Below are 25,785 nucleotides of genomic sequence, written 5' to 3' on the forward strand. Positions count from 1 at the left end.
GCAAATATACCTGATTGTTCAAATCAGGTCTGTGACAAAATTATTTTATTTCCTACTACATTTAGCAGTAATTAACATGTTAAGAGCATTTTAATATAAACATAATTGTTATATTTTGGAAAATTGTTTGTAGATGGCAACAAAAGACTGCAAACTTTGAAATTACTAGTTAACATTGTTTTCTGCTCATTATGAGCATTTTTCATTAAGAGAGAAATTTATTTTGGGCATTTCAATGCTTTTATTTCAGATAGGACAGTAAATTGACAGGAAGCAAAGTAGGAGTGAGAAAGGAGGGTCGGGATTAGGAAAGGTCTGTGAGCTGGGACTCGAACTCGGGACACCCAACACACAATGGGCCTCATTCATGAAACACGAGCAGAACAAATTTTTGTGTAAATCGTTCGTAATGCTGTTCTGACGTAAATTTTTTATTTCATGAAAATGTTCTTATTTTCAAAACATTAGTTGGTACGAAATAAATTTACACCTGCTTCCTACCACGTGTAAATGGTGCGTAAAACATTCTTTCTTCTTTTTGGCAAACTGATGACACTGAATTTTGATGCACTGCAATTATAATATTTTACAAGTTCATTTGCTCTGTTTTGTTTATGTTTTATTTTTTTGTAGCTGAGAGTTGATATCCTGTTTAGCTCCGGTTTAGCTTTGGGTAGAACACAGCGCTTGTCACTGTCACTTTTTAGCCAGGCGTCCAATCAATGGTGGCGGGGCGGGACAAATACCACACCGACCAATCATCCTACTTGTACAACAACTTAACAACAATAGAGAAGTTAATATTACTGGTTACTGCATTTTTATATTCAGTAATATCCTTCAAAATTAGATACTAGTAATACGTTACTACCATGGATATTCCACTTCATAGCAACCAGATCGACAGCTGGAAAAAACTTTTTTTTTTTTTTTTTTAAGTCTATGGGTTAATACTTTCCTATTAACCCTCTGGGGTCTGAGGGTGTTTTGGGGCCCCGGCGAATTTTAGACATGCCCTGACATTTGTGTTATTTTCAGTTGCTTATAAACATTTTAATGGATGAAGTCTAAAAACACTGTATTCAGCACAAACTGGGCTACAATAATATGTGAGCAGCATGTACGTACGTGATTGTGTTTTTGAGAAAACAACGTTTATGTGTGGTTAGAAAAAAACAAAAATTTTGAAGTAACTGAAATAAGGCCATAAAACACATACAGAACATTTGTTCACAAGACTTTTGAGAACTGGATCTTGTAGCCTAGAATATTTGCTTCAAAATGATCTGAAAATAATCTAACTCACTCATTCAGAGAAAACAATATATTGATTTAAATTTTCTAAGTCACTTTTTGAGTGGAAAGGCTCTATGCGAGAGGGCGTGAACTATCCTGGATAATGCTGTGACTCACACCTGAGAAGACAAAGGCCCGCATAATGAGCTCCATAATGAGCCATTGAGTCAGGTGTGTGACTGAGAGAGAAGAGTTACAAGAAAGAATGTGAGGAAAAAAGAAATGTGTATACGTATAACTATCACATAAAATAACTTGAGATTCACTTGCGAGTGCAGTTAAACAGTTTATTAGGAACAAACAAACAAATAAACAACAGAAGAGTCAAGACATCGTGGGTGCAATATCCAAAACAGTGGCAGGAAACTGGAACCCAGGAAAACAGGAGACAGCAGAAACTGCATGAGAAAACACAAAACAGACGTGAGCAACACAATGAACGGACAAAGACAAAGCAAACATGGTGACAATACATACACTACCAGTCTAATTATTTAAACAGTAAGATTTGTAATGTTTTTTTGTGTGTGTGTCTTCAGCTCATTTATTTGATCCAAAGTACAGCAAACTACAGCAAAATCCAAAGTACATTATATTTATTATAATATATAGGCCTACATATTGTTACTTGTACAGCAAAAACAGTACATTATATTTATTATAATATATAGGCCTACATATTGTTACTATTCAAAATAAATAAAGCACCCCCCCCACTAAAATTAATAAATAAATTTGTGAGCATGTTGATAGGCTTATCAGGAGCAACTATATTATTACATTAGCAATCACCAATATTGCCCACGTGATTTTATAACAGATGCACACATGCTTTGCATGTATTATCATACAAAAACAACATTTTATAACTGAGAAACTAAATTATTATTGTTAAGCTTATTATAAACATGTTTGAGCAGGTATTTGCAAACAGAGTAGGCTACTTCACAGTAAAGATTGGTCTAAACTTTCTTAGACATTACTTTTATATCATTGTTTATAGAACATATAACTATCCTCACGTCGTGCAACATTTAAATGCAATGAAAGGTTGTCTATCATATTTCAAAATGTTGCACTCGATTTCACACATTTTATTGTGGAGTTATAGTTTGGGAAAAGTTCACCGTTCGGAGATTTGTAATAACAATAGTGCGAGCAGCGCGTGGGCGTGACCTAATTAGAGATAATGAGACCAGACGGAAAAACTGGACATGTCCTTGGTTTCATACGAATGACTTTATCACATAATATTTGTTTTCGGTAAAACTTGCTTCATTTAACAGTAGACATGTCGAGCGTTCTATAGATATATTTCTCATGTCTCTGTGTGAAGTATTTGCTGAGTTACAGTTCATTTTAGTGACGTGTTTCAAAAAGCAGTTCGCGGAGAAGACAGAGAGCGCACCCTGTTTGTTTTCTTTATTCTTCAAAAGCACAAAGTTTAGTTGTTATTATGAGTGTATACAAATAAAAGTAGACCCCTTACAGATTCAAATGGTGTATTGCTCTTATCTGTACGATCAAAAATGGCAGAGTAATTCAAGCTCATTTCGGACTTATCAGGAAAATCTGCCTCAAAACGCATATACACGTTTGTCGACCCCAGAGGGTTAATGCATTAGAGCATGTAGCGAGGGTCAAAATCGTAAAGGGACATTAATTTGCAAGGCAGAACCAGAAACTCATGTAATTTGTGCACAGAACTTCTATTAACCCTTTAAAACCTAAGGGTAAAATAGGTCATTTTCACACATTTTGTTTATTTGACTGTAAAATTCTAACAGAATGTGCTATTATCAAGTGCAAGGTTTTGTTTAGAAAAAAAAGAGAAAAATCATGATCGAAATAATCCAACACTTCTTACTTCAAAATTCAACTATAATACATATATACAAGTATTTTTTGGACACTGGGTTGCACAGTTTTCATTCAGGAGGCTTTTTTGTTCATACATGCACACATTTACACATGCATGTACATGCGTACACCCATTCATTTACATGCGCGGACTCATTATAGCGACGCACATACCACATGTGAAAAAGTCTCACTCAGCCTGCTCCCAAAGTCTCATCAAAAATCATCCTAATCGACTCTTGTGCTCTTTACTCCTCCTTGACCATGTTTTTGTTCATTTTGTTTATTATTTTATGCAATAACAAGCTCCGCGCTCCCTATCTCTCCATTCAAATTCTCCCTTCTTGCTCTCCCGGAAATCTGCCGTCATTTGTTGACGGAGCGCAAGAAATTACCGTAATAAGCCATATATTGCCGAAAAGCGCATGTTGTCTGCTATCAGGAACAATTTGAATTAAAGCTGCAAGCAGCGATGAATGGGCCCTCGCACCCGAGCTCACCGCCGACCGGTTGCTTCAGGGAGAGAGGGAAACGGTGAGCAATATGCATTTAAAAAGGCAAACATAGAGGAATATGTCAAAGCTATTTATATGTGCCAAACCTGCTGCCAGCTGGTGGCACTATGTCTATAACTGAATATTGGCATGTAGATGTCTTCAGGGCAGCACTTTTATCAAACATATGAAGTTTGATGCAGATTGAAAGTAGTATGTTTGAGTTATTATAAAGCATGACATTTCCTATTGCCAAAAGGTGGCGCTATGATTATAACTGAATATTGGCCTTTAGGTGTCTTCAAGCCATGACTCTTACCAAACATGTGAAGTTTGGTGCAGATTGGACATTGCATGTTTAAGTTAGTGTAAAACAAGCCATTTCCTGTTGCCAGCAGGTGGCGCTATGATTATAATAGGATTTTGGCCTTTAGATGTGTTCAGGCCCGGACTCTTATCGAACTTGTGAAGTTTTGTGCAGATTGGACATTGCATGTTTAAGTTAGTGTAAAACAAGTCATTTCTTATTGCCAGCAGGTGGCGGTATGTTTATAACTGAATATTGGCCTTAAGATGTGTTAAGACCATTACTCTTATAAAACGTGTGAAGTTTGGGACAGATCGGACATTGCATGTTTAAGTTAGTGTGAAACAAGTAATTTCATGCTGCCAGCTGGTGGCACTATGTATATAACTGGAAATTGGCATGTAGATGTCTTCAGGCCAGCACATTTATCAAACATATGAAGTTTGGTGCAGATTGAACATTGCATGTTTAAGTTAGTTTAAAACAAGTCATTTCCTGTTGCCAACAGGTGGCACTATCACTATAAATGAATATTGGCCTTAAGATGTGTTCAGGCCAGGACTCTTACCAAACATGTGAAGTTTGGGGCAGACCGGACATTGCATGTTTAAGTTAGTGTAAAACAAGTAGTTTACTGTTGCCAGAAGGTGGCAGTATGATTATAACTGAATATTGGCCTTCAGATGTGTTAAGGCCAGGACTCTTATCAAATATGTCAAGTTTGGGGCAGATCAGACATTGTGTGTTTAAGTTAGTGTGAAACAAGTCATTTCCTGTCACCAGCAGGTGGCGCTATAATTTTAACTGAATATTGGCCTTTTGATGTGTTTAGGCCAGGACTATTATAAAAGGTGTGAAGTTTGGGGCAGATAAGACATGTATGCATGAGTTACAACAACTTCCTGTGTCATGGTATTAATAACATGCTTTAGTACTTAGTAAGTGTTACTAGCATGTTTGACCATTATTCTAGCATGTTTAGCACAGAATGGCATAATTTACAGTGTTGCTAAAAGTGCATCACTGTGTAAAACATGTCACTTCCTGTTGTCAGTAGGTGGCGCTATCACTATAACCGAATGTGAGCATGTAGATGTCTTCAGGCCAGGACTGTAATCAAACATGTGAAGTTGGAGGCAGATTGGACATTGTATGCCTGAGTTACAACAACTTCCTTTTTGATGGAGTTAGTAGCATACTTTAGCTAAGTGTTGCTAACATGTTTAGCACACAATGGCATATTTTAATGTGTTGCTAATAGTGCATCACAGTCTAAAACATGTCACTTCCTGTTGCCAGCAGGTGGCGCTATGACTATAACCAAATACGGGAATGTATATGTGTTCAGGACAGGCCTCTTATCAAACTTGTAAAATTTGGGGCAGATTGGACACTGCATGCCTGAGTTACAGCAACTTCCTGTTTCACTGCATTACTAGCATGCTTTAGCACTTAGCTAAGTGTTGCTAGCATGTTTTAGTATGCTTGTAGCATGCTGCCAGCATATTTATCACTTGTTGACACTTTTTAATATGCACCTAGGAGTCCATTACAGTGTTAAACATGTCACTTCCTGTTGCCAGCAGGTGGCGCTATGACTATATCTGAATATGAGCATGCAGATGTGTTCAGGACTGAACTCCTATGAAACGTGTGAAGTTTGGGGCAGATCGGACATTGCTTGCCTGAGTTACAGCAACTTCCTGTTTCATGGCGAAACATCAAATTTGTCAGGCCCCCAGGGACACGCCCCTTGACGAAAACTCAAGATCTTCGCAATTTAACATCGCAAAGGCCTTATGATTACACTCAGCAAATTTGAAGACGATCCGATTAAAACTGTAGGAGGAGTTCGTCAAAGTACGAAGCCTGGAAATTGCAAAAACTGCACAAAACTCGAACAGGAAATTCAAAATAACGTACTTCCTGTTGGGTTTTGGATTTTGTACCAAGAGGCTTTTTTGTAGGTAATGGTGTGTTACATGTGTGTACCGATTTTCGTGCATGTACATAAAACGTAGCTCGAGGCGCACTCTTTTGAAATATTATAGGTGGCGCTATCGAGCCATTTTACCACACCCACTTCTGAAACCCATATCAGATGTAAATTTTCGCCAGTTCTGACCCGTGTGCAAAGTTTCATGAGTTTTGGAGCATGTTTAGGCCCTCCAAAATGCGATTCATTTTGGAGAAGAAGAAGAAACGGAGCAATTCCAAGAGGGTCCTCGCACCTCGGTGCTCGGGCCCTAATTATTTTGATAGTCCAAACGGTAGAAGAGTTATGGTAACATGAATACAGCTTGGTCTGATGTGTCGGCGCCGACACAGCCGGTTTTAAAGGGTTAACCAAACGCTAACACACATGACTAATCTAAACAAACAAATGAATAAACACACGCGTACATACAAAGGGGAGCTAAAGTGGATGAATGAAGCCATTGGAGAAACCAGAGAATGCAGTTATGAAAAGAGTCAGTTAACCACCTGAGTAAAACCATCAAGCGCCGTTTATAACGGGGTCCATAACTTATACCAAACCTCTGTTTCATTTAGTTAAATGTACGATACTTGCATTGCCTTGGTCGTTGACGAGTGTCTGGATGCAGTCTCAGATGAAAGTCTTGATGGTTTCAAGGTTTTGGACTTGAGATCACATTCTTCCGGGTTGAAGAGTGATTCATTCCAAAGATGTCCTGATTCAATGGTGTTTGGGAGTTTCTTCCCAGGTAGAAATTGAAAAAGAGCTAAGAAAGAGATCTGCTGAGATCCAAGGATCTTTGGTTGAATGGAAAGTCAAGGCCGCAAGGCCTGGCACAAAAACTTAGGGGTTGCTGAGGAGCTCACATCCTCCTCATCCTCTTAGGATCTAAAAGAACCGCAGACTGGCAAGGTGGGTCACTGATGTGAGAGCTTTATCTGATATAGAGGTCACATCTCTGGGGAGTCAAAGAGCCAATAGTGACTTTCACTTTTGGAGGGAAAGTTTACGACTCTTTGTCTCTGAACATGGTAATTTGCATATGTAATTTGCCTGGGGTTAATGCAAAAACTACTAAAGATTCTTAGGACACTAATATGTTGCATAGGTATCAATGTAATATTATTCACTCTAGATCAGACCAAAGACAAATTGATAGATACCAACCATGGAATGAGTGAGGTGATATTAACTAGTGAGCTATCATAAGCATGCATAAAACTGTACAATACACAAGAACAGTAATATACACGACCTGAAGGATATGTGTGTTCATTCAAAGAAAGGTTTTTCTATGAATTAATTAGAGAAGAGAGTTTTATGGCATAATGTCTTTCCTTCACAGACATACTGACACCCAGTATGTGTATTGGGTGAGGGGTCTGTGATTATTTGTTAATCTAATGAATAATTGATTTGTTAAATCTAATGAAAAATTGTGTGTCTGATTGGTCCAAATGCTACAACGTTATTGAATATTTATTGTTAGCCATATGGCCTATTAGTGTTTTTTTGCATTCATGCAATATACTGGAGCCAAACCTGAGAAAGTAGACCAGAATATTCCACTGCGTTCCTGGACACGAAATTTGCGTAGCTGTAGTCATAGACGGGGATTATGCTAATTGTGAATGAGCGTGCATGAGCGCCCTATTTACGAATGAATGGAATTCATTAACATACACATGTTTAACCATCAAATCAGACGTTTACGAAGCGTTGTGAATCCGGAGGAGAGTTTTCTGGAAGGTCCGTTTTACGTGCAAATTACTCAGAATTTACTTGTATATTTTCAAATGTTTCATGAATGAGGCCCAATGGCGCTACATTTCGGTGCTTTGCCCACGAGGTTATCGGTGCTGACATGGGAGCATTTCAATTATTATTTACATTGTTTGTCTTTAGTAGATATGTATTTTAAACTAAACATAAAAATGGTTCAAGAGGAAACTGAAAACTCTGAACCCAAATACAGTATCTTTCTGTCACATAAAACATCTCATCTTCATATTTAATTGTGGTCCACTGAGGAAATGTGTGTGTGTAGTGCTTGGTGCACATTTCAAGTATATTAATGTCATTAAACTCAAGACTGGGGATGTAGCTTAGTGGTAGAGCGCATGCTTTGTCTTTATAAGGTCCTGGGTTCAATCCCCAGCATCTCCAAGCTTTGTTAGTGCTCTCTTCCACCCTTATTACCACAACTGAAGTGAGACCCTTGAGCAAGGCATCGAACCCCCAACTGCCCCCCAGGTGCTGCAGCAATATGGCTGCCCACTGCTCTGGGTGTGTGTTCACTACTGTGTGTGTGCACTTGGATGGGTTAAATTCCCGAGTTTAGCTAGAGAGGGCTCCAATCCCTGAGTCTAGCCCTGAAAAGACTCCAGTTCCAGAGTTTAGCCCAGAGAGGGCTTCTGTTCCCGAGGTTAGCCCAGAGAAGAGTATCTGTTCCAGACCAAGGTTTCAGCCCACGAGCTCAGTCTAGGGCCCACTCTCACCTCAGAGCTCTGTCAGGATCATGCTCTAGTCCATGGATTCGCTCCTAGTCCATAGTCCGTCTCCATGGCCGACACTTCCCTGGCTCCCTAAACGGCCGACGCTTCCCTGGCTCCCTAAACGGTCAACGCATCCCTGGCTCTCTAAACGGCCGATGTTTCCAGGGCCTCCTGAACGGTCGGCACCTCCCTGGCTCCCTGAATGGACAGCGCCACCCTGGAGGTCTCCTAACCTACTAGCACTGCCCTGTTCACCTGGCTGTTTCCTGCCACAGCTCCAGGACGCCCTCCCCTGTTGGACTCGGGTGTGTCTCACTCGTCCTTAAAAGTGAAGCTGCTGGCTCTTTGATCGCCCCCTGGTGGCTGGCTGCAGTACAGGTCATAAACCCCGCCCTCTCCATGTAAAGGAATGGGACTTCAGTCAAAATAAAAAAATTAATTACACTTCCAGTACAATTTTCCGAAATATGGTTTTAGTAATTTAAGGTAGTTGTTATCACGCTGATATATGTTCAATTGTTCGTTTTTGTGATACGTTTGATTTTAGCTAGTAATTTGATGCTATAAAAACGGGGCGTGTCGTTATGGTTGATTGGGTCTGCAGGAGTTTGATTCCGCGGCTCCACCTCACGACTCTACTGCGCAGACTCGGGCTCCAAACGAATCTACTGCGCAGACTCGGGCTCCAAATGACGTCATTTACTCAAGATGGCAGCGGCCATACTGAGATGTATTCGCTTCACTTTTCTATAATGGAAGGAAGCGGAGACGCGTCGTCCATCTTTTTTACAGTCTACGGTTGGACTCCTTTTGTCGCAACCCACTGAGCAAAGACACGTACAAAAGACATCAATTTAACGTCTTTTCATACGTTCAAAAGACGTCCACTGAGGGGCCAGAATGAAAGTTTTTGCGACGTCTGTTTAAGACGTTCATTCTAGTCATAGTAAAGGCAGTGTGCAGAAGTACTGCTTTAAAATTGTAAATAATAAATTAATACCTATCCCCTTAGTTGTACCTGTCCAAGACATATAGGTGTGCAAAGACATTTTAGTAGCCATATTTGCTATTGGAAATATGTGATCTGATCTATTAAAAAGGACAGAAATAAAAAAATAGTTTGAAACGACAAGAGTTTTTCAGCAAAATATTAACAAGCTGATAAAACAAAATTCTAATAGTTAAATTTAACTCTCAAGTGAAAAACAACAACAACAAAAAATCCCCCAAGACTAAGATATTTGGTCTGAAATGGGGAGGGGGTCCCCTATACTGGAAATAAACACAAATGCCTTACAGTACTCATGCAAAAGTCCTCCACCTCCCTGCCTCCCCCGGTGCATGTTTGAGACGTTCTGCTGCATGATGCTTTATTGTAGCCTCTGTAGCTTCTTTGTCCATTTCATGACAAAAAAGTTGAACAAAAACAAAAAATACAAATGTAAAGAAAACCAGTGTACGTTACATTGCAGTATGCATGTTCATTTAGTATTTGTATGTGAAAACATTAATATTTGTTTATACTTTTTATAACTCCTCCTGTCAAGAAGTCAAATAGAGTATTTATTTTCAATTAAATAATACAAACAAAAATGTAAATGAATTAATAGGCACACTTAATAAATAAATATACAGGTGCATTTCAATAAATTAGAATGTCGTGGAAAAGTTCATTTATTTCAGTAATTCAACTCAAACTGTGAAACTCATGTATTAAATAAATTCAATGCACACAGACTGAAGTAGTTTAAGTCTTTGGTTCTTTTAATTGTGATGATTTTGTCTCATATTTAACAAAAACCCACCAATTCACTATCTCAACAAATTAGAATACTTCACAAGACCAATAAAATAAACATTTTTAGTGAATTGTTGGCCTTCTGGAAAGTATGTTCATTTACTGTATATGTACTCAATACTTGGTAGGGGCTCCTTTTGCTTTAATTACTGCCTCAATTCGGCGTGGCATCTGAAAAGGGACTTTGGACCACTGAGCAACAGTCCAGTTCTTTTTCTCCACAGCCCAGGTAAGATGCTTCTGACGTTGTCTCTGGTTCAGAAGTGGCTTGGTAGCCCTTTTCCTGAAGATGGTGACTCTTGATGCAGTGACTCGAGCTTCAGTCCACTCCTTGTGAAGCTCTCACAAGTGTTTGAATCAGCTTTGCTTGACAGTATTCTCAAGCTTGCAGTCATCCCTGTTGCTTGTGCACCTTTTCCTACCCAAATTCTTCCTTACAGTCAACTTTATTTGCTTTTGATTTCGCTCTCTCACTGTTCCCCTCTCCAGTGACCTGCTGGACTGATTTGGTTTTTTACCTTTTTGAATTTGCTTACTGCAATTGCTTTTGGGTCGTGGTTTTTATTTTAACAACATACACATGAATGATTCAGAAATAATCCCAGTAATAAAATAAGATAGAAGCTTGTTTAACTATATAGCTGTTGATTTGTGTTTATACCCTGTCTTTAGTCTGTCCAAGTGCTTTTAATACATTAAAATAGAACAGAATGCAAGTAAGAAAAGTGTCAAACTGAAGATCCATAAGGTATAAAAACAAAGAAATTAGTTCATTGTGTTTTGAATCTTCAAACAAGTAGCACAGGGATAGGCAACTTTGGTCCTGGAGTACCGCTGTCCTGCAGAGTTTAGCTCCAGCCCTAATCAAACACCTTGCCTCGTTATCATACGTAAACATGCCGTATAACTTAGGGAAACGATCATTTGACCTTCATTCATTTTATTTTTTGCAGCAACCATGTCTGTGTCCTTAGAGGAACTCTGTCAGATGGTCATTGTGCCATATGATCAGGCAAGGGCCCTAATAGAGAGTGAGAGCTCTGATGGAGAGAGTGTAGTGAGAGAGAGAGGAAGCAACAGTGGTGGAGGCTACAGTGGTGCATGCTGGTAGAGTGAATTTCTGAGAGATAATCATGATTTCACATGCCAAAATGGATGGGTTTTATGCAGATAGATTTAACAACAATAGACATTTGTTAAAAAAAAAAATTCACTAATTGTACCATGTGTTTGAAAAGACTTCTCTGGTGGTCTGGAAGGAGAGGAGGCCTCGCTGCTGGCTCCAGAGCAGGTGCAGTTTGACACGGGTAGGTTAGATGCTTTTCTATAATTTCTCATTAAGTTGGATAAGATCCTTCAATGGTAACACTTTATAATAACGCTCAGTTATAAGCTATTAGTTAATGATGAACTAATCATTTACAAAACATGACTATACATTCATAAATGATTTATGAATGTTTTGTAAACTCAGTTATAAGTTAGTTTTAAATTATTCGTTAATATGTTCACAAATGATTAATAAGTGGTATGATATACTGTATATATCAGTGATGAATAGTTTACACTTTAGATTAGGGGATGCAGAAAGCGTTGTAAATGATTTATTCATGCGTTTACATCATCACATCATCTATAACAGGTGTTGAACACTTTGTAGTGTGTACTTTTACGCTTGAAAACAAATAAATTACTCTTCTTAAAAATACTGCTCTAGCATACCTGCATGTTTGTCCTATTAAATGAATTATAACTGAATTAACAAACATTTATAAAATGGTAACATACCACTAATGAATCATTTATGAACATATAGTCGTGTTTTGTAAATTATTAGTTCATCATTAACTAATAACTTATAAGTAACTTATAACTGAGCGTTATTATAAAGTGTTACCCTTCAACTATAGCCCTCACTGTTGACAGTTTATAAAGATTTAACTTGTGTGTGTATTTTGAAGTTTTCCATGGTGGAAGCGAAGAGGACCTGGATGCAGAGAATTCGTGCTCAGATGCTGAGGAAGATGCACCTCCAAGGAAAAGACTGAGAGCTGAAAACACCTGGAAGAAAGTCATCAACAAGAAAAGAAGAATGGTTGGGAAGTCATACGTTGGAAAACAGAAGCAGAAGGAAATAATGAGGGAGCCACGGGCTACGGGGCCTAGATGTTCATCAGCAGCATGTGCCAAGTCAGCTAAACATCACTGCAGTGCAATCGACATTTTCAATGACTTTTGGCAACATATGACCTGGGAGGAGAAGAGGGTGTATGTGCATGCTCTAATTGATGTGGTCCTTGTGCAAAGGAGAAGAGGGGCTGAAAATTCCCGAAGATCAAATTCCCTGTTGTTGTTTTTTTCGGGTCAGCGGGCAGAGAAGACGCATCTGCAAAGGTATTTTTTTGTCTACCCTAGGAATAGGCAAGTGGTCTGCCCTTAACTGGGCAAAGGAGGGACACACGCAAGCAGACACTGAGGGACAAACACACAGCAATGCACGTCGTTCAGTGGCAGGCCATGCATTCATTCGCAGCTTTTTGCAGGACCTCCCCAAGGTGCCCTCACACTACTGCAGATCCACAACATCCAAACAGTATCCCAACTGTCCATGATATCAGAGCCATCAGGTAATTACCAAGGTAAATCTTATGTCTTATCAATATACTGTAGGGATGACATTATGATGTTGCATATTGTTTTATGAAATCTCACAGTGATTATGATTTTGTGCTATTAGGTACAACAACAATGGAACGATGGACTTCAAAATCAACCACTCTGATGACTGGCATCCACATCCGAGTCACCAACTCCTCAGACTCCCCACTCTGTTCAGACCGCCTGAAGATCAAAGAGCTGAAATTCAAACACCTCCAAGACCTGAAGGAAGTCATCCCAAAGGACTTTCACAGCTTTTACGACAATTTGCTTCACTAGCTTAATATAGGATGCAGTATTAACACAGTCACAACACACACAGAGCCTCACAGATACATGCACACAGACTTAGTAAAGCAAGCCTTAACTATGATTTTATCTGTGTTAAACTATGATATCAGTTATTGAAATATCTACATATTACTAGGCTTATTATACATGTGCATTGAAGTTTTAAAATGTATCTAATATAATACTTGAATTAAATTGAATGTTTTGGATACCACCATTAAATTATTGTTTTACTGACTTTAAGTTCAGCTGTTAGGCCTACTTCTAGACTATGCCTCTCTTGGCGCTGTGCATGTAAAATACCCCAAGTAGCAAGGTTTTTATTTATGGGAGAAAAAAGGGCTGTCAACTGGCGCCAAGTAAGCCTATCTTTGGATAACTCTGTCTGTTTTTTAGACAATAACGAGTGAAAATAGTTAGGTTAGACACATTTGAGTAGGCCTGTTTTGTTAAAAATCGATAGTTGTAATGCTTCAGTGCAGAAGGAAGCCTGTGAGCCACGATAAGGCTAATTTCCGCCTATTAGACAGCCTAGTCAGCTCATCGTTTTATTTTGGTATTGCATAACTCATAGCTCTAACGTTTAAAATAGAGTTTAGGAAGATGTATGTAACCACAGTCGTTAGCTTTGATTAGCTCTTAAAGCCTTGTCTCTTGTCAAAAGGTTCAGCGCGACCGCAGACTTTGATGAACACTGCTGTCCGCACCATTCTTATCAATGACAGCGTAATCTCGTATCTCTCTGCTCCCAAATCATAAATCTTGTATCTCCGATTAAACATGATTTTGGGGAAATGTTGTGTTAATGTTGGTACACCACAGTATATGATAGCAATATAAGGTATAATACCAACTTTGTTTAATAACTCAAAAAATATGCCGTTTTTTAAATTTCTTGAAAAATAATGGTTTTGGAGATGCGAGGATTCCGCCCGACAGCGACGATGGATAAGATCCCTGAAGTTGCAAAGTCTAAAGTCTCAAAACCAAAGAGATATTCTTTAGAAACGTTAAGACTCGTCCACGCCTTCCTAAAACGGCTCATTCAAACACACCCCCACATGTCTACGTCACGGTGTGGCAAGATTTGCAAAACACCGCCCAAACATATACGCAAAGAAACTCATCACAACTGATTTCTAGTTGTGTCCTCTTTTGGAAGTAGTTTCACTTTCACAGCGAAACACAGCGTCTCCAGGACACGGCGGCGGCAGCAACAACACTACAGCGAGAAAGTTACGCCTTTTTTCTTTGCGTGAACATTGGCGTGGTGTTATGCGGTGTTATGGTGTCGTGACGTAGACATGTGGTTGCGTGTTAGAACAAGCTGTTCTAGGCATGCACTCCTGTCTGTCAAGCCAGACTTGTTGCAATCGGATGCTTCTGCAGAGGTCAGGCACAGGTGGATCTCGAACATGAGATGATGGAAGAGAACTTTGAGTTGAAACAAAATAAGCAATGCATTCAAGAACAAGTGCCATGTGAGGACGAGGACATCTTTGCAAAGAGGTTTCTTATCCTCTTTTGTGAGAGACAGGAAAGTTGTGTGACTACACAGCCACTATTTTGGCACTTTTGATAAAATATATATATATATTTTGGTTGGTCACACCACAAGGTGCTACTGTTGCTGACAAAGAAAGGTCTAAATAAATAAATGTTGGAAGTAGGCCTAAATAAATCTGGAAATTAATAAATGTCCACATAATGAATGAATAAATACAAAATTAAGTAAATGTATAAATAAACATGGGAAAAAAAATAATTTTGGAAATAAATGTTGCCATAAATACATTTGAATGAATCAATTTGGAAAAATATAATACATAAGGAAAATACGATTATAAATATCATAATTTGTAAATATTTGCAAAAAAAAAAAATCTTTATATATATATTTCAAAATGTATTTCACCAAGAATAAAACTCTGACATATGTTGTATTATTCGTATGTGTTTCTGCGCTTTCGGGACGCAGCGCGTGAACAGGACTTTTATTTTGATCTGCTGGCATGACGTCATAAGGATGCGTCGCGCTCCTGCATCAGTTTTTCAGCTGAAGAGAGGTTTGTGGTCTTCATCATTTAAGTGTTTACATTCATACAAACGCGTTCCGTCTATTTTATATGGTTTACAAGCGAGGTAAACTTTATAATTATTGAGTGTCTGATTTAGCTCCCTGTGCAGTGATTCAGATGATCGTAAACACGAATTCAGTCACTGGCAGTTAGTGATGAGAGAAACGGATCTTTCAGAACTCCGAGTCAATTGAATCGGTTGCTTCACAAAATGATTCACTGTTTCGAATCTCCGCTCGCTGACTGAACACTGCCGCTCAAAACAGCGAGAACAACAAATAAACGTGTAGTCTTTTACAAACTGCAAATTTTTTTTTTTTATAACAACATTAAATTCAATAGCCATTTTAAACGTGGAATTAAATGTAATAATCATTAAATACCTAATGTTAATCAAAACTGAATAGTAAAATAAAGTTTGAAATGTTTGTCTAATCAGATCATTTAAGTCCGTTAACTATTACTCTGACTCCCTTAACAGTGTGCTGACTACTGAACTAGAGAGCTGATTGAGACGCACCCAGAGATTTATTCGTCTTTCTGTTAATTATATTCCTCTTCAACAGGAGAAAGTGTTCAAACACACAGAAAAACTCCTGCTGAAGCGACTGAGATCCATGTGACACTGTTATAAAGATGGCGTTTATTAAAGATGAGAGTGAAGACCTGAAGATTGATGAAACATTCAGAGTAAAACATGAAGATACTGAGGAACAAACAGGTTGGTTTTCATTCTCAGAGCTGGACTATCCTGTGAACTAAGGGTGGGAATCTTTTGGTAACTCACGATTCAAATTAGTGATGTATAGTCAGATTCATTTGAACCAGTTCTTTTCGGACAGATCGGCTCATTGAACCGGTTCAAAAAGCCGATTCATCGGTTGTCTTTATGCATTTCTTTTATAACAACTCAGTGCCATGTTGTATCAATGAAAATTTCAAATAAGTCATTTGTGTCACCTATTGAAACATTCAAAAAAAAAAAAATTATTTGTGTGAAAGCATATTGCTGATTATTGCCATGTAAATTCACTTAAGTTAATGGTGTTTGTGGTCACAGTTTCATTCGCAGATCCTTTTTGTCAGATACAACTGACTGACCAATATTGACTAACCTACAACTTGGATAAGATTCCTAAAAGTTTCACACCTACAGCACACATTACAGACACTGATGCAGAAATGTGGATATGCTCTACATGTCTGCAGTATAAAGAATGAGTAAACCAGTCTTATAAACTCCTTGATTTCGCCTAAGCAACTTTAGATATAATATGCAGGCACAAACTATTGTAAAATTTATTTACATCACTCGACAGAAAGGTTTTTTCAGGTTTTAATAAAATGTAAATTAGTAAGTCATCATTTTCCTTTCCTAATAAACATTTTTCCAGTACGCGCCTCAGGCTTGCACAATATCGTGTATATTGAGTGCTCTGTAATCCTCGCCAAACTTCGACAGTTGGTTGAACCGGCTCATTCGGTTCTTTTTGAGTTGGACGTGCTACTTCGGCTGTGCGTCCTGCGTCATCAACCCGGAACTAAAGTTCAGTTCAGTTAGATTTGTGATTTTTGATTTGTGAACCGGCTTGACTGGTTACTTCCTGAGAACCGGATCAAAAGAACGATTCGTTCAAGAACCGAACATCACTAGTTCAAACTGATCTTGGGGTCACAATTCGATTAAAAATCAATTCACGATTTTCCAATTTTTAATTAAGATTCACAATTTTTTTTTAATCAAATTTTTGGTGCATACAAAACAATGAATGCAGCGTATGTATGCAGATACACTGTTTACACTTTGATCCGAACGTAAACAATGTATCCACGTACAGTGCTGCTGACACAGAACAGTATACGTTGTTTACGTTAAGTGGATATTCTCCAAAATGGCGCTATAAGGTGACGCGGAGGAGACGAATTGTTGAATAAAGATGCTGTTTTTGTTTTCTTTGCACACAAAAAAGTATTCTCGTAGCTTCGTAAAATTACGGTTGAACCACTGATGTCACATGGATTATTTTAACGATCTCCTTGCTATGTTTCTGAGCCTTGATCTTGGTAGCATCCTTGCTTTTAATGAGAGCTCTCAGAATTCATAAAAATATCAAAAACAAATGGTTGCGCTACAGGTGTCCCGTGTTCGAATCCTGACTCGAGGACCTTTCCCGACCCCGCTCCCCCTCTCCCACTTCGCTTCCTGTCAATTCTGATCTGTCCTGTCGCAATAAAGGCAAAAAAAAAAAAAAAAAATTGTCAACATGGATGTTAAAGCCCAGGATAAGAGTTCTTAAACTTGAGGCACAACATAGACAGCAGATCAGAAAATTCAAGCATGAAATCTTCCTTTGTTACAGTCTATAGACCTCCTAAGTCAACGACAGTAGTGATGCGTGCAGAAACACTCAGAACAAGACATTCAAAAGAATTAAAATGGGGAATGACCAAAGGACTAATTTTGAATTGTTGGTTATACAGCACAATTGTCACGTCCCTGGACTGTCTTGTGTGTGTTTTGCTCCCCATGTGTGCCCTGTGACCTAGTTTCTGTCTCCCCTTGATTGGTTAATTTGATTCCAGGTGTGTCTCCTTTAGTTCCTTGATTGTCCTGTCTTTAAAACCCCAGTCCTTTCAGTTAGTGTTTGTCGGTCTTTGAAAGTCATCCTGTACGTCAACCCTGCCTGTGATCTGTGTTCCTGTCTGTATATTAAAACTCCCGTGTTGCTAATTCCTCGTCTCCTCGTTCCTGGTTCCCGTGCTCCCCCGTGAGTTGTGACAGAAAGACCGACCTATACAGTAACCTCCGTGTTTGTACCCTCCGTTTTGTTTCCGTTTTTACCCAGTGTTTTTTCTTTCCGTTGTGCATCTATGGATCCCTATGTTCGGCCCGAATTCCTCCTCCTCCTGCTGGAGCAGGGGGAACGATCTCTCGAGGACCACACCAGACTATTCCTGATGATAGCTAATGACACCAGCTACCCGGACGGCACGCTCTGCTCATTCTACAACGCAAGTCTGAACACCGCGTGCAGAGCGCTGTCGTCCGAGGATGGTCCTCGAGAGGATTTCGCCGCCTTCGTGGAGTGGATTCTGGTGAGAAACGGATCACCCCTCACCGTCTCTCCCGAGGATGATCTCGCCAGATCCACTCCAGACCCAGAGCCCAGCCCACCAACTCCCAGCGATGCACGGAGCATCAGCCCGAGCCCACCGATGACGGAGAGCCATTCCCCGCCGCGATCTGCGAGCCAGCGCGAAGCCGAGCGACTGAGCGGAAGATCGCCCCGGAAGTTGAGCCCAACACGTCAGATCAGGTGCGAGAGCCGGCGACGGTGCCCATCGCGAGGGAGCCAACCGTGGACGGTGTGAGCGCGGAGTGGAGCTCCGCCCCCTGCATCACGGCTGAGGATGAGCTGATCATCTATCTGGGGCTGCTGGACATGGAGGAGGATTTACTGGACTGGGAAACGGATCTGGAGGTCAACGTTTCCCTTCACCAGCCGCCGTTCGCGGTCCAGGAAAACCCGCCGGCAGAGAGTATGGCAAGCCCGCCGGCAGAGAGTATGGCAAGCCCGCCGGCAGAGAGTATGGCAAGCCCGCCGGCAGAGAGTATGGCAAGCCCACCAGAGCCGGCCCCTCGCAAGAGCCCGCCAGTGCCTGCCCCTCGCAAGAGCCCGCCAGTGCCGGCCCCTCGCAAATGCCCACCCTCCCACCCACTCCTGCCTCCTCCACCGCTGTCGTCTGGCAGCCCCTCTGCTCGCCTCAGCCCACCATCAATACGGTGCGAGCCCCACAGGACTGCCATCCTCCAGCATCGCCGGGGCTGGAGTATCCCTCACCTCCGCCTCCAACCTCCTCGGCCCGGACTCTGCCTCGGCCCGTTGACCCAGCGGCTCCACCTCGGCTCCTAGCTCCCTCGCCTCCACCGTCACCCGTCGATCCTCCAGCTCCACCAGGCTCCCTCGTCCCTCCGGCTCCGCCTTGGTCGGGCGTCGACCCGCCATCGCCTCAGGACTCCGCTCCTCCGGCTGCACCTCGTCGCTCCGTCCCACCGGCTCAGTTGGGCTCCTTCCTCCCGCCAGCTCCACCTTGGTCCTCAGTCGCTCCCGGCTCCGCCGCGGATCTCTGAGCTCCGCCGCCTCGATCGCCAGAGCACTCTGCTCCACCTTGGCCCCCGGATCCTCGGCATTCCCTGGCTCGTCGGCTCTCCGTCTCCGCCTCGGGCTCCTCCACCACCTGCTCCGCCGCCGTTGGTCGGCCCCTGGAGTCGGAGGCCATTCCTCCTCCATGGCTCCTCCCTCCGTCGGCTCCACCGTGGGCCATCATCATGGCTGTGGCCTGGGTCCGCCAGGCTCCTCCTGCTCGGGTCCCTCCTGTCTCTTCCCTGGCTCCTCCCTCCTTCGTTGCCTCCCTGGTCTCTGTCTGCCGACCTCCTCCCGGTGGTCCGTCCTCCTCCTGAGCCTCCGCCATGGTTCCCACCCATTTCCCCCCCCCCTCTGTTGTTCCACGGTGCGAGGACGCACCTTCCGGGAGGGGGGAGTAATGTCACGTCCCTGGACTGTCTTGTGTGTGTTTTGCTCCCCATGTGTGCCCTGTGACCTAGTTTCTGTCTCCCTTGATTGGTTAATTTGATTCCAGGTGTGTCTCCTTTAGTTCCTTGATTGTCCTGTCTTTAAAACCCCAGTCCTTTCAGTTAGTGTTTGTCGGTCTTTGAAAGTCATCCTGTACGTCAACCCTGCCTGTGATCTGTGTTCCTGTCTGTATATTAAAACTCCCGTGTTGCTAATTCCTCGTCTCCTCGTTCCTGGTTCCCGTGCTCCCCCGTGAGTTGTGACAACAATGATACCCCCCTGCCAGCAGGTCACAGGAAATCAAATAATCCATAGCCAGTGAAAGTTCGTTAAACAAAAGTCTTTCTGACTGTTTGTGCCATATTTCCATTTAACACACCAAGTCGAGTTTTTCTTCCATGATGATAATATCTGATAAAATTTGAACTGTTGGTGCTCCTCTATCTGTCCTCTAAGGCCGCATTTACACTGCATGGTTCAAGTGACCCAATTCCGATTTTTTCCTCCCATGTGGCACAGATCGGATATGGCCCACGACCGTGTAAGCAGGAAAAAAATCGCATGGATTCCGATATTCTCCGATCGGTTTCAGGCCTCATTCATATGTGGAAATAAATCAGATATGAATCAGATACGTGCATTTGCGCCTGCCGTGTAAGCGGTCAGATCGGATATTCCCCTGTAAATGCGACTCCTATGTCATTGAAAAGTGAGGGTTTTGAAACATTTCGCGGTACAGACAAACCTGTAAAAAATTAAACATCTCTAGTTGAGTAGCAGAGTATTCATTTCGTTCGTTTGTGTTAAATAAAAGGCGGTCTGACGCTGAAATGTGTTGCTTTTGAAATCACGCTGAGTGCTGTTGTCAGTGACGGCGGCTCGTGCTCAGACGAGCGCTTCAGTCCAGTTCGTTCCATTGAAACCACAAAATAAAATGCACACAAACATGTCCCTGCCTTTGATATACAATCACTGATGAACGCATTTGGTTTTACTTACTAAAAAAACACAGCTTAATATCTACCACCTGAGTATTATTCCACTCGCAAGCTTTCAGCGGAGCTGCGTACATCACTGTCCTGAAGAATTTGTACTAGGCTATATAATTATTTTGATGTATAGATGTAACTATTGCATTAAAAACGTTTCTATATGAATTCCATGTCAATAAATTAAACTTAATGTACTAATCAAATTGATTTGTGATATCATATATGCTATTTTTGGCTTGTTTCACCAAGTGCAGTGTAAAAGGCACACATCGGATACGGGTCACTTTTAAAAGAAATGTAAGCACGTCGTTCAAAAAATCAGATCTAGTCACAAAATCGGAATTGGTCATCAAGACCTGCAGTGTAAATGCAGCCTAACTGCCAGATTTCACAACTTTCTTCCAAGCAGTTCTGTGGGCTGCCATAGGTTTGATCTGAAGAATTAGACCAATGATTACAATAGGTGCCTACGCACCTTTGGTTCTTGACCCCTGATTAATTAGATCTCCTGTTGTTTTTTTTGTTTTGTTTTTTAAATACAGCGTTTCAATGTCAGCTTGATAGTTTTTGAGACGTCCTAAATAAGTTAAGAGTTAGCAATATTGAGTAGGGTTTCTCAGATTACATGCAACACATCTTGCAGTTGCTTAGTGGTTATAGGATGTAGTTGTATTTTAGTTTTGACACTGTTTTAATGTCTGTTGTTTTGTGTCCTTAAACTTGTGTCTTTTTTCACCTTAGACTTGATGGCACTGAAAGAGGAGAGCGAAGTACTGAATGAAACGGAAGATAAAGATCATAATTTCATAAATGGAGAAATATCTTTTAGCTGTTCACAGACTGAAAAGTCTTCCTCAAGAAAAAGGGATCAAAAGACAGGAAGAAGTTATTTCACCTGCCAACAGTGTGGAAAGAGTTTCAATCGAACAGAAAGTTTTAAAAGACATATGAGAGTTCACACTGGAGACAAGCCTTATGCCTGCCAACAATGTGGAAAGCATTTCAGTCAAAGAATATGTCTTAAAAGACACATTAGAATTCACACTGGAGAGAAGCCATACACGTGCCAACAGTGTGGAAGGAGTTTCACTCAGCTTGGAAACCTTGGAGTCCACATGAGTGTTCACACTGGAGAGAGGCCTTACACATGCCAACAGTGTGGAAAAGGTTTCAACTGGAAAGGAACTCTTCATTGCCACATGAAAATTCACACTGGAGAGCGTCTTTTCACCTGCCAACAGTGTGGAATAAGTTTCGCTCAAAAAGGAAGCCTTAACAGACACAAGAAAATTCACACTGGAGAGAAGCCTTACACCTGCCAACAGTGTGGAATAAGTTTCATTGAAAAAGGAACCCTTAAAAGGCACATGAGAGTTCACACTGCAGAGAAGCCTTACACATGTGATCAGTGTGGAAAGAGTTTTAATCAAGATGAAAAGCTTAAAGTCCACATGAGAACTCATCAAGGAAAACCCCACACATGCCCTCAGTGTGGAAAGAGTTTCTCTCAAAAACGAAACTTTGAAGACCACGTGAGAATTCACTCTGGAGAGAAACCCTACACATGCCCTCAGTGCGGAAAGAGGTTTAATTATAAACGACACTTTGAAGATCACATAAGAATTCACACCGGAGAGCAACCCTACACATGCTCTCAGTGTGGAAAGAGTTTCTCTCAAAAACGAAACTTTGAAGACCACGTGAGAATTCACTCTGGAGAGCAACCCTACACATGCCCTCAGTGTGGAAAGAGGTTTAATTATAAACGACACTTTGAAGACCACATAAGAACTCACACTGGAGAGAAGCCTTTCACCTGCCAACATTGTGGAAAATGTTTCAGCCGAAAAGGAAGCCTTAACAGGCACATGAGAGTTCACACTGGAGAGAAGCCATTTACATGTGGTCACTGCGGAAAGAGTTTCGGATATAAAGCAGCACTTAAATACCACATGAGTCTGCACATATGAGAGAACTGTATTTTTATGTTATCAGTGTGGCATGAGTCATGTAATAACACCAGAGAGAAGCCTTTGCTGTGCCATCACTGTGGAAAGACTTGCAGAAACAAGACAATCTTGAGGTTCACAGAAGCACCACTGACATAGTTCAAAATCGTTGAGCAGTGTATTAGGGTTCGTTTACACCTGGATTAAAAAATGTGTTTTGGTTGATCGGATCACAAATAGACTTCCTGTTTCACAGTCTCTTTTGTCCACTTTCGATCACTTCTGTCTCCATTTTTTCAAGGGGAGTGTCAAAGGGAGGGTAAATGCATGGGATCTTTCAGATCTTTTGATTAAAAGAATAAAAAATGTTTGCGCAATTTACATATATAAACACAAATCTAGGGAAAACTACCAAAGCGGGAAAAATACAATGAAGAAGACTTAGTAAGCAATGCTGGTGATAATGAGAAGCAGGGCTCTGAACCTGTTCGAGGAACGAAAACAAAAACAAACAAAATTTTGAGAGGAACAGAAACTAAATCAAATTTTATAGCTCCGAACAGAATCGAAAATTCGAAATGACCATTAAACAGTTAATAACGTTATTTTATAGTTCCATTTAATATTTGAAATTTGACGTTTAGTGATGTAAATTTTACATCACTAAACGTTTTTATAGTTCCATTTAATATTTGAAATTTGATTTTGCCTGCAAATGTGACGTTGATGCATCCAATGAGTGAAATGCCCACGCTCAGCTGTGAACTCATCATTTTAGGTAAGTCGCAATGGCAATGCCCCTTTCACACATAATACAGACTTTACTGGAAAACTATAGGCTTACATAAAAGGAATAGCCTGTATTGGCCTATATGCAAAATATATATTTTACTTAAAGGGATAGTTCACCCAAAAATGAAAATTCTGTCATTAATTTACCCTCATGTTGTTCCAAACCCCTAAGACCTTCATTCATCTTTGGAACACAAGTTAAGATGTTTTGGATTTAATCCGAGAGCTTTCTGATCCTCCCATAGACAGCAAGGGTCCTTACTTGTTCAAGGCTCAGAAAGGTACCAAAAACATTGTCAAAGTAGTCCATGTGACATCAGTGGTTAAATCGGAATGTTATGAAGCAACAACGATACTTTTTGAGCGAAAAAACAAACAAAAATAACGACTTTATTCAACATTTTCTTCTCTTCCTTATCTGTTTTGGAGGCGCGTTCACGAGAGCGCCTCCACACATACGTATATGCGCTGTTGACATGTGAATCTTCAGGGATCTCCTGACATTAAACATGCCATTTACACGAACCTGGCGCCAGTGTTATGATGCTGCTGTCGGATGAATAAAACCGCCATTAGTTCACTCAGTGATATATCTCTCACAAGCTATCTCATGCTTTTTGCGCCGCACTTTGTTTACTGTTGTAGGAAGACCGCAACGGATAATCCGTCAGCAGCACCATACGTATGCGTGGAGGCGCTCTCGTGAACGCGACTCCAAAACATGACAGTTTTGAATGATGTCTTGTAATAATAAAATGTGACGTGAACCTATGCAACTTGATTTTTTTCCCTCTCAAAACCAGTCTTAAGTCGCTGGGGTATATTTGTAGCAATAGCCAGCAATACATTTAATGGGTTAAAATTATCTATTTTTCTTTTATGCAAAAAATCATTAGGATATTAAGATCATGTTCCATGAAGATATTTTGTAAATTTCCTACCGTAAATATATCAAAACTTAATTTTTGATTAGTAATATGCATTGCTAAGAACTTAATCTGGACAAATTTTCTCAATATTTCTCAAGATTTTCAGCAATCTTTCACTTACAGGCAGCATCAATCAACTTTACACAGTAGCCTGTCTCTTGGTCAACTACCAAAACAGACCCTTAGTTAAAGTCTGGCCAAGCAATTACTAATGCTGTAGAAGCAGAATTAGACAGAAATGCAATGTCTACAAATGTATATACTTTATAATCACTTGAAACTAATCATTTTGGTTTTAAGCTCTAGAATAAGCTCTTCATATTATTCACTGTACATACATACTGTAATTTGAAATGAAATTGTCAGCAAATGTAAAATTGAGCTTAACACAGAAGTGTCTCTGTAAATGCGCTGCACAAACATGTCATCATGGGCACAGATAACAAAGTCACACCATTCCATGCCTGTGATGAGCAACTGCCCCTGCACTTGCCAATAATAAGGATGGCTTTTCTTCAGTTTGTATGTGCCATGGTCAGCTCTGGGGTACCTGCAGTCAATGTAGCTTACTGCATTTGGACATTTTATTTCAACCAAGCCAAATGATGGTCTCTCAAGCAGGCCATATACCAGCCCATCAGGTGCATCTGGATGAATCACCAGTCCACATTTCCTTTTCAGAGTTGCATAGTCCTTTAAAGGGGGTCGCACACCGGATGAGAAACGCGCGACGCTGCGACTCAGGACGCTGTTCAAATTCCTGCCGCGCCACAGAGCACCATCTGCATAGTTTTATATTAAATATTATTTATATAAATTATTATATTATTTGTCTCAAATCGTTGTTAATACATTATACCAAGATTCCACTGCTGCAAAATACTTCTTACATTTGTTTTACAGCTTGAATAAAAGGTAAACATATAGAATTAAATGTATAATATACGTAGTCCTTTTAATCTTTTATTTTTCTCTTGAGACATTTTTACATACGCAAAATATTACAGTATTGGCCCATGTAAAATTTGCCTGTCGTCAGCTGCCACCTACTGGATTTACCAGGTCACAACCGTCACGACACAATTCAGGTCATTTAAATAGCGGAGTAGCGGACCGCAATGGACTCTGAGGTAAAATGTTCAGTGACAGGGGTTAGCAAACACCTGTATGCAATTGTACAGTACAATCATAAAATAACGTACAATACAGACATTGTCTTAATTTCATAATGTCCTTAAAAATAACAATAATGTTGACCACAAACTGACAATTATGTTATTTTAAGTAAACAAAT

General features: G+C 40.5%; 1 protein-coding gene, 1 long non-coding RNA gene and 1 other non-coding gene across 3 annotated transcripts; all 3 read left to right on the forward strand.

The window, feature by feature from the left end:
- Positions 1-8,029: 8,029 nt before the first annotated feature.
- trnat-ugu (transfer RNA threonine (anticodon UGU)) lies at positions 8,030-8,101 on the forward strand. Its single transcript has one exon. It is a non-coding gene; the product is annotated as a tRNA-Thr (tRNA).
- A 2,751-nt stretch (positions 8,102-10,852) lies between these two features.
- LOC131538858 (uncharacterized) lies at positions 10,853-13,379 on the forward strand. Its single transcript, XR_009270719.1, has 3 exons — positions 10,853-11,535; positions 12,190-12,867; positions 12,966-13,379. It is a non-coding gene; the product is annotated as an uncharacterized LOC131538858 (long non-coding RNA).
- A 1,413-nt stretch (positions 13,380-14,792) lies between these two features.
- On the forward strand, positions 14,793-23,343 carry LOC131538741 (gastrula zinc finger protein XlCGF26.1-like). Its single transcript, XM_058772816.1, has 3 exons — positions 14,793-15,243; positions 15,822-15,976; positions 21,563-23,343. Exons 2-3 carry the CDS (start codon positions 15,892-15,894, stop codon positions 22,789-22,791), a joined length of 1,314 nt encoding a protein of 437 aa, XP_058628799.1. The 5' UTR covers positions 14,793-15,243; positions 15,822-15,891; the 3' UTR covers positions 22,792-23,343.
- Positions 23,344-25,785: the final 2,442 nt, after the last annotated feature.

Source organism: Onychostoma macrolepis, chromosome 04 (genome assembly GCF_012432095.1).
Source record: "Onychostoma macrolepis isolate SWU-2019 chromosome 04, ASM1243209v1, whole genome shotgun sequence".
Classification (NCBI taxonomy): Eukaryota; Metazoa; Chordata; class Actinopteri; order Cypriniformes; family Cyprinidae; genus Onychostoma; species Onychostoma macrolepis.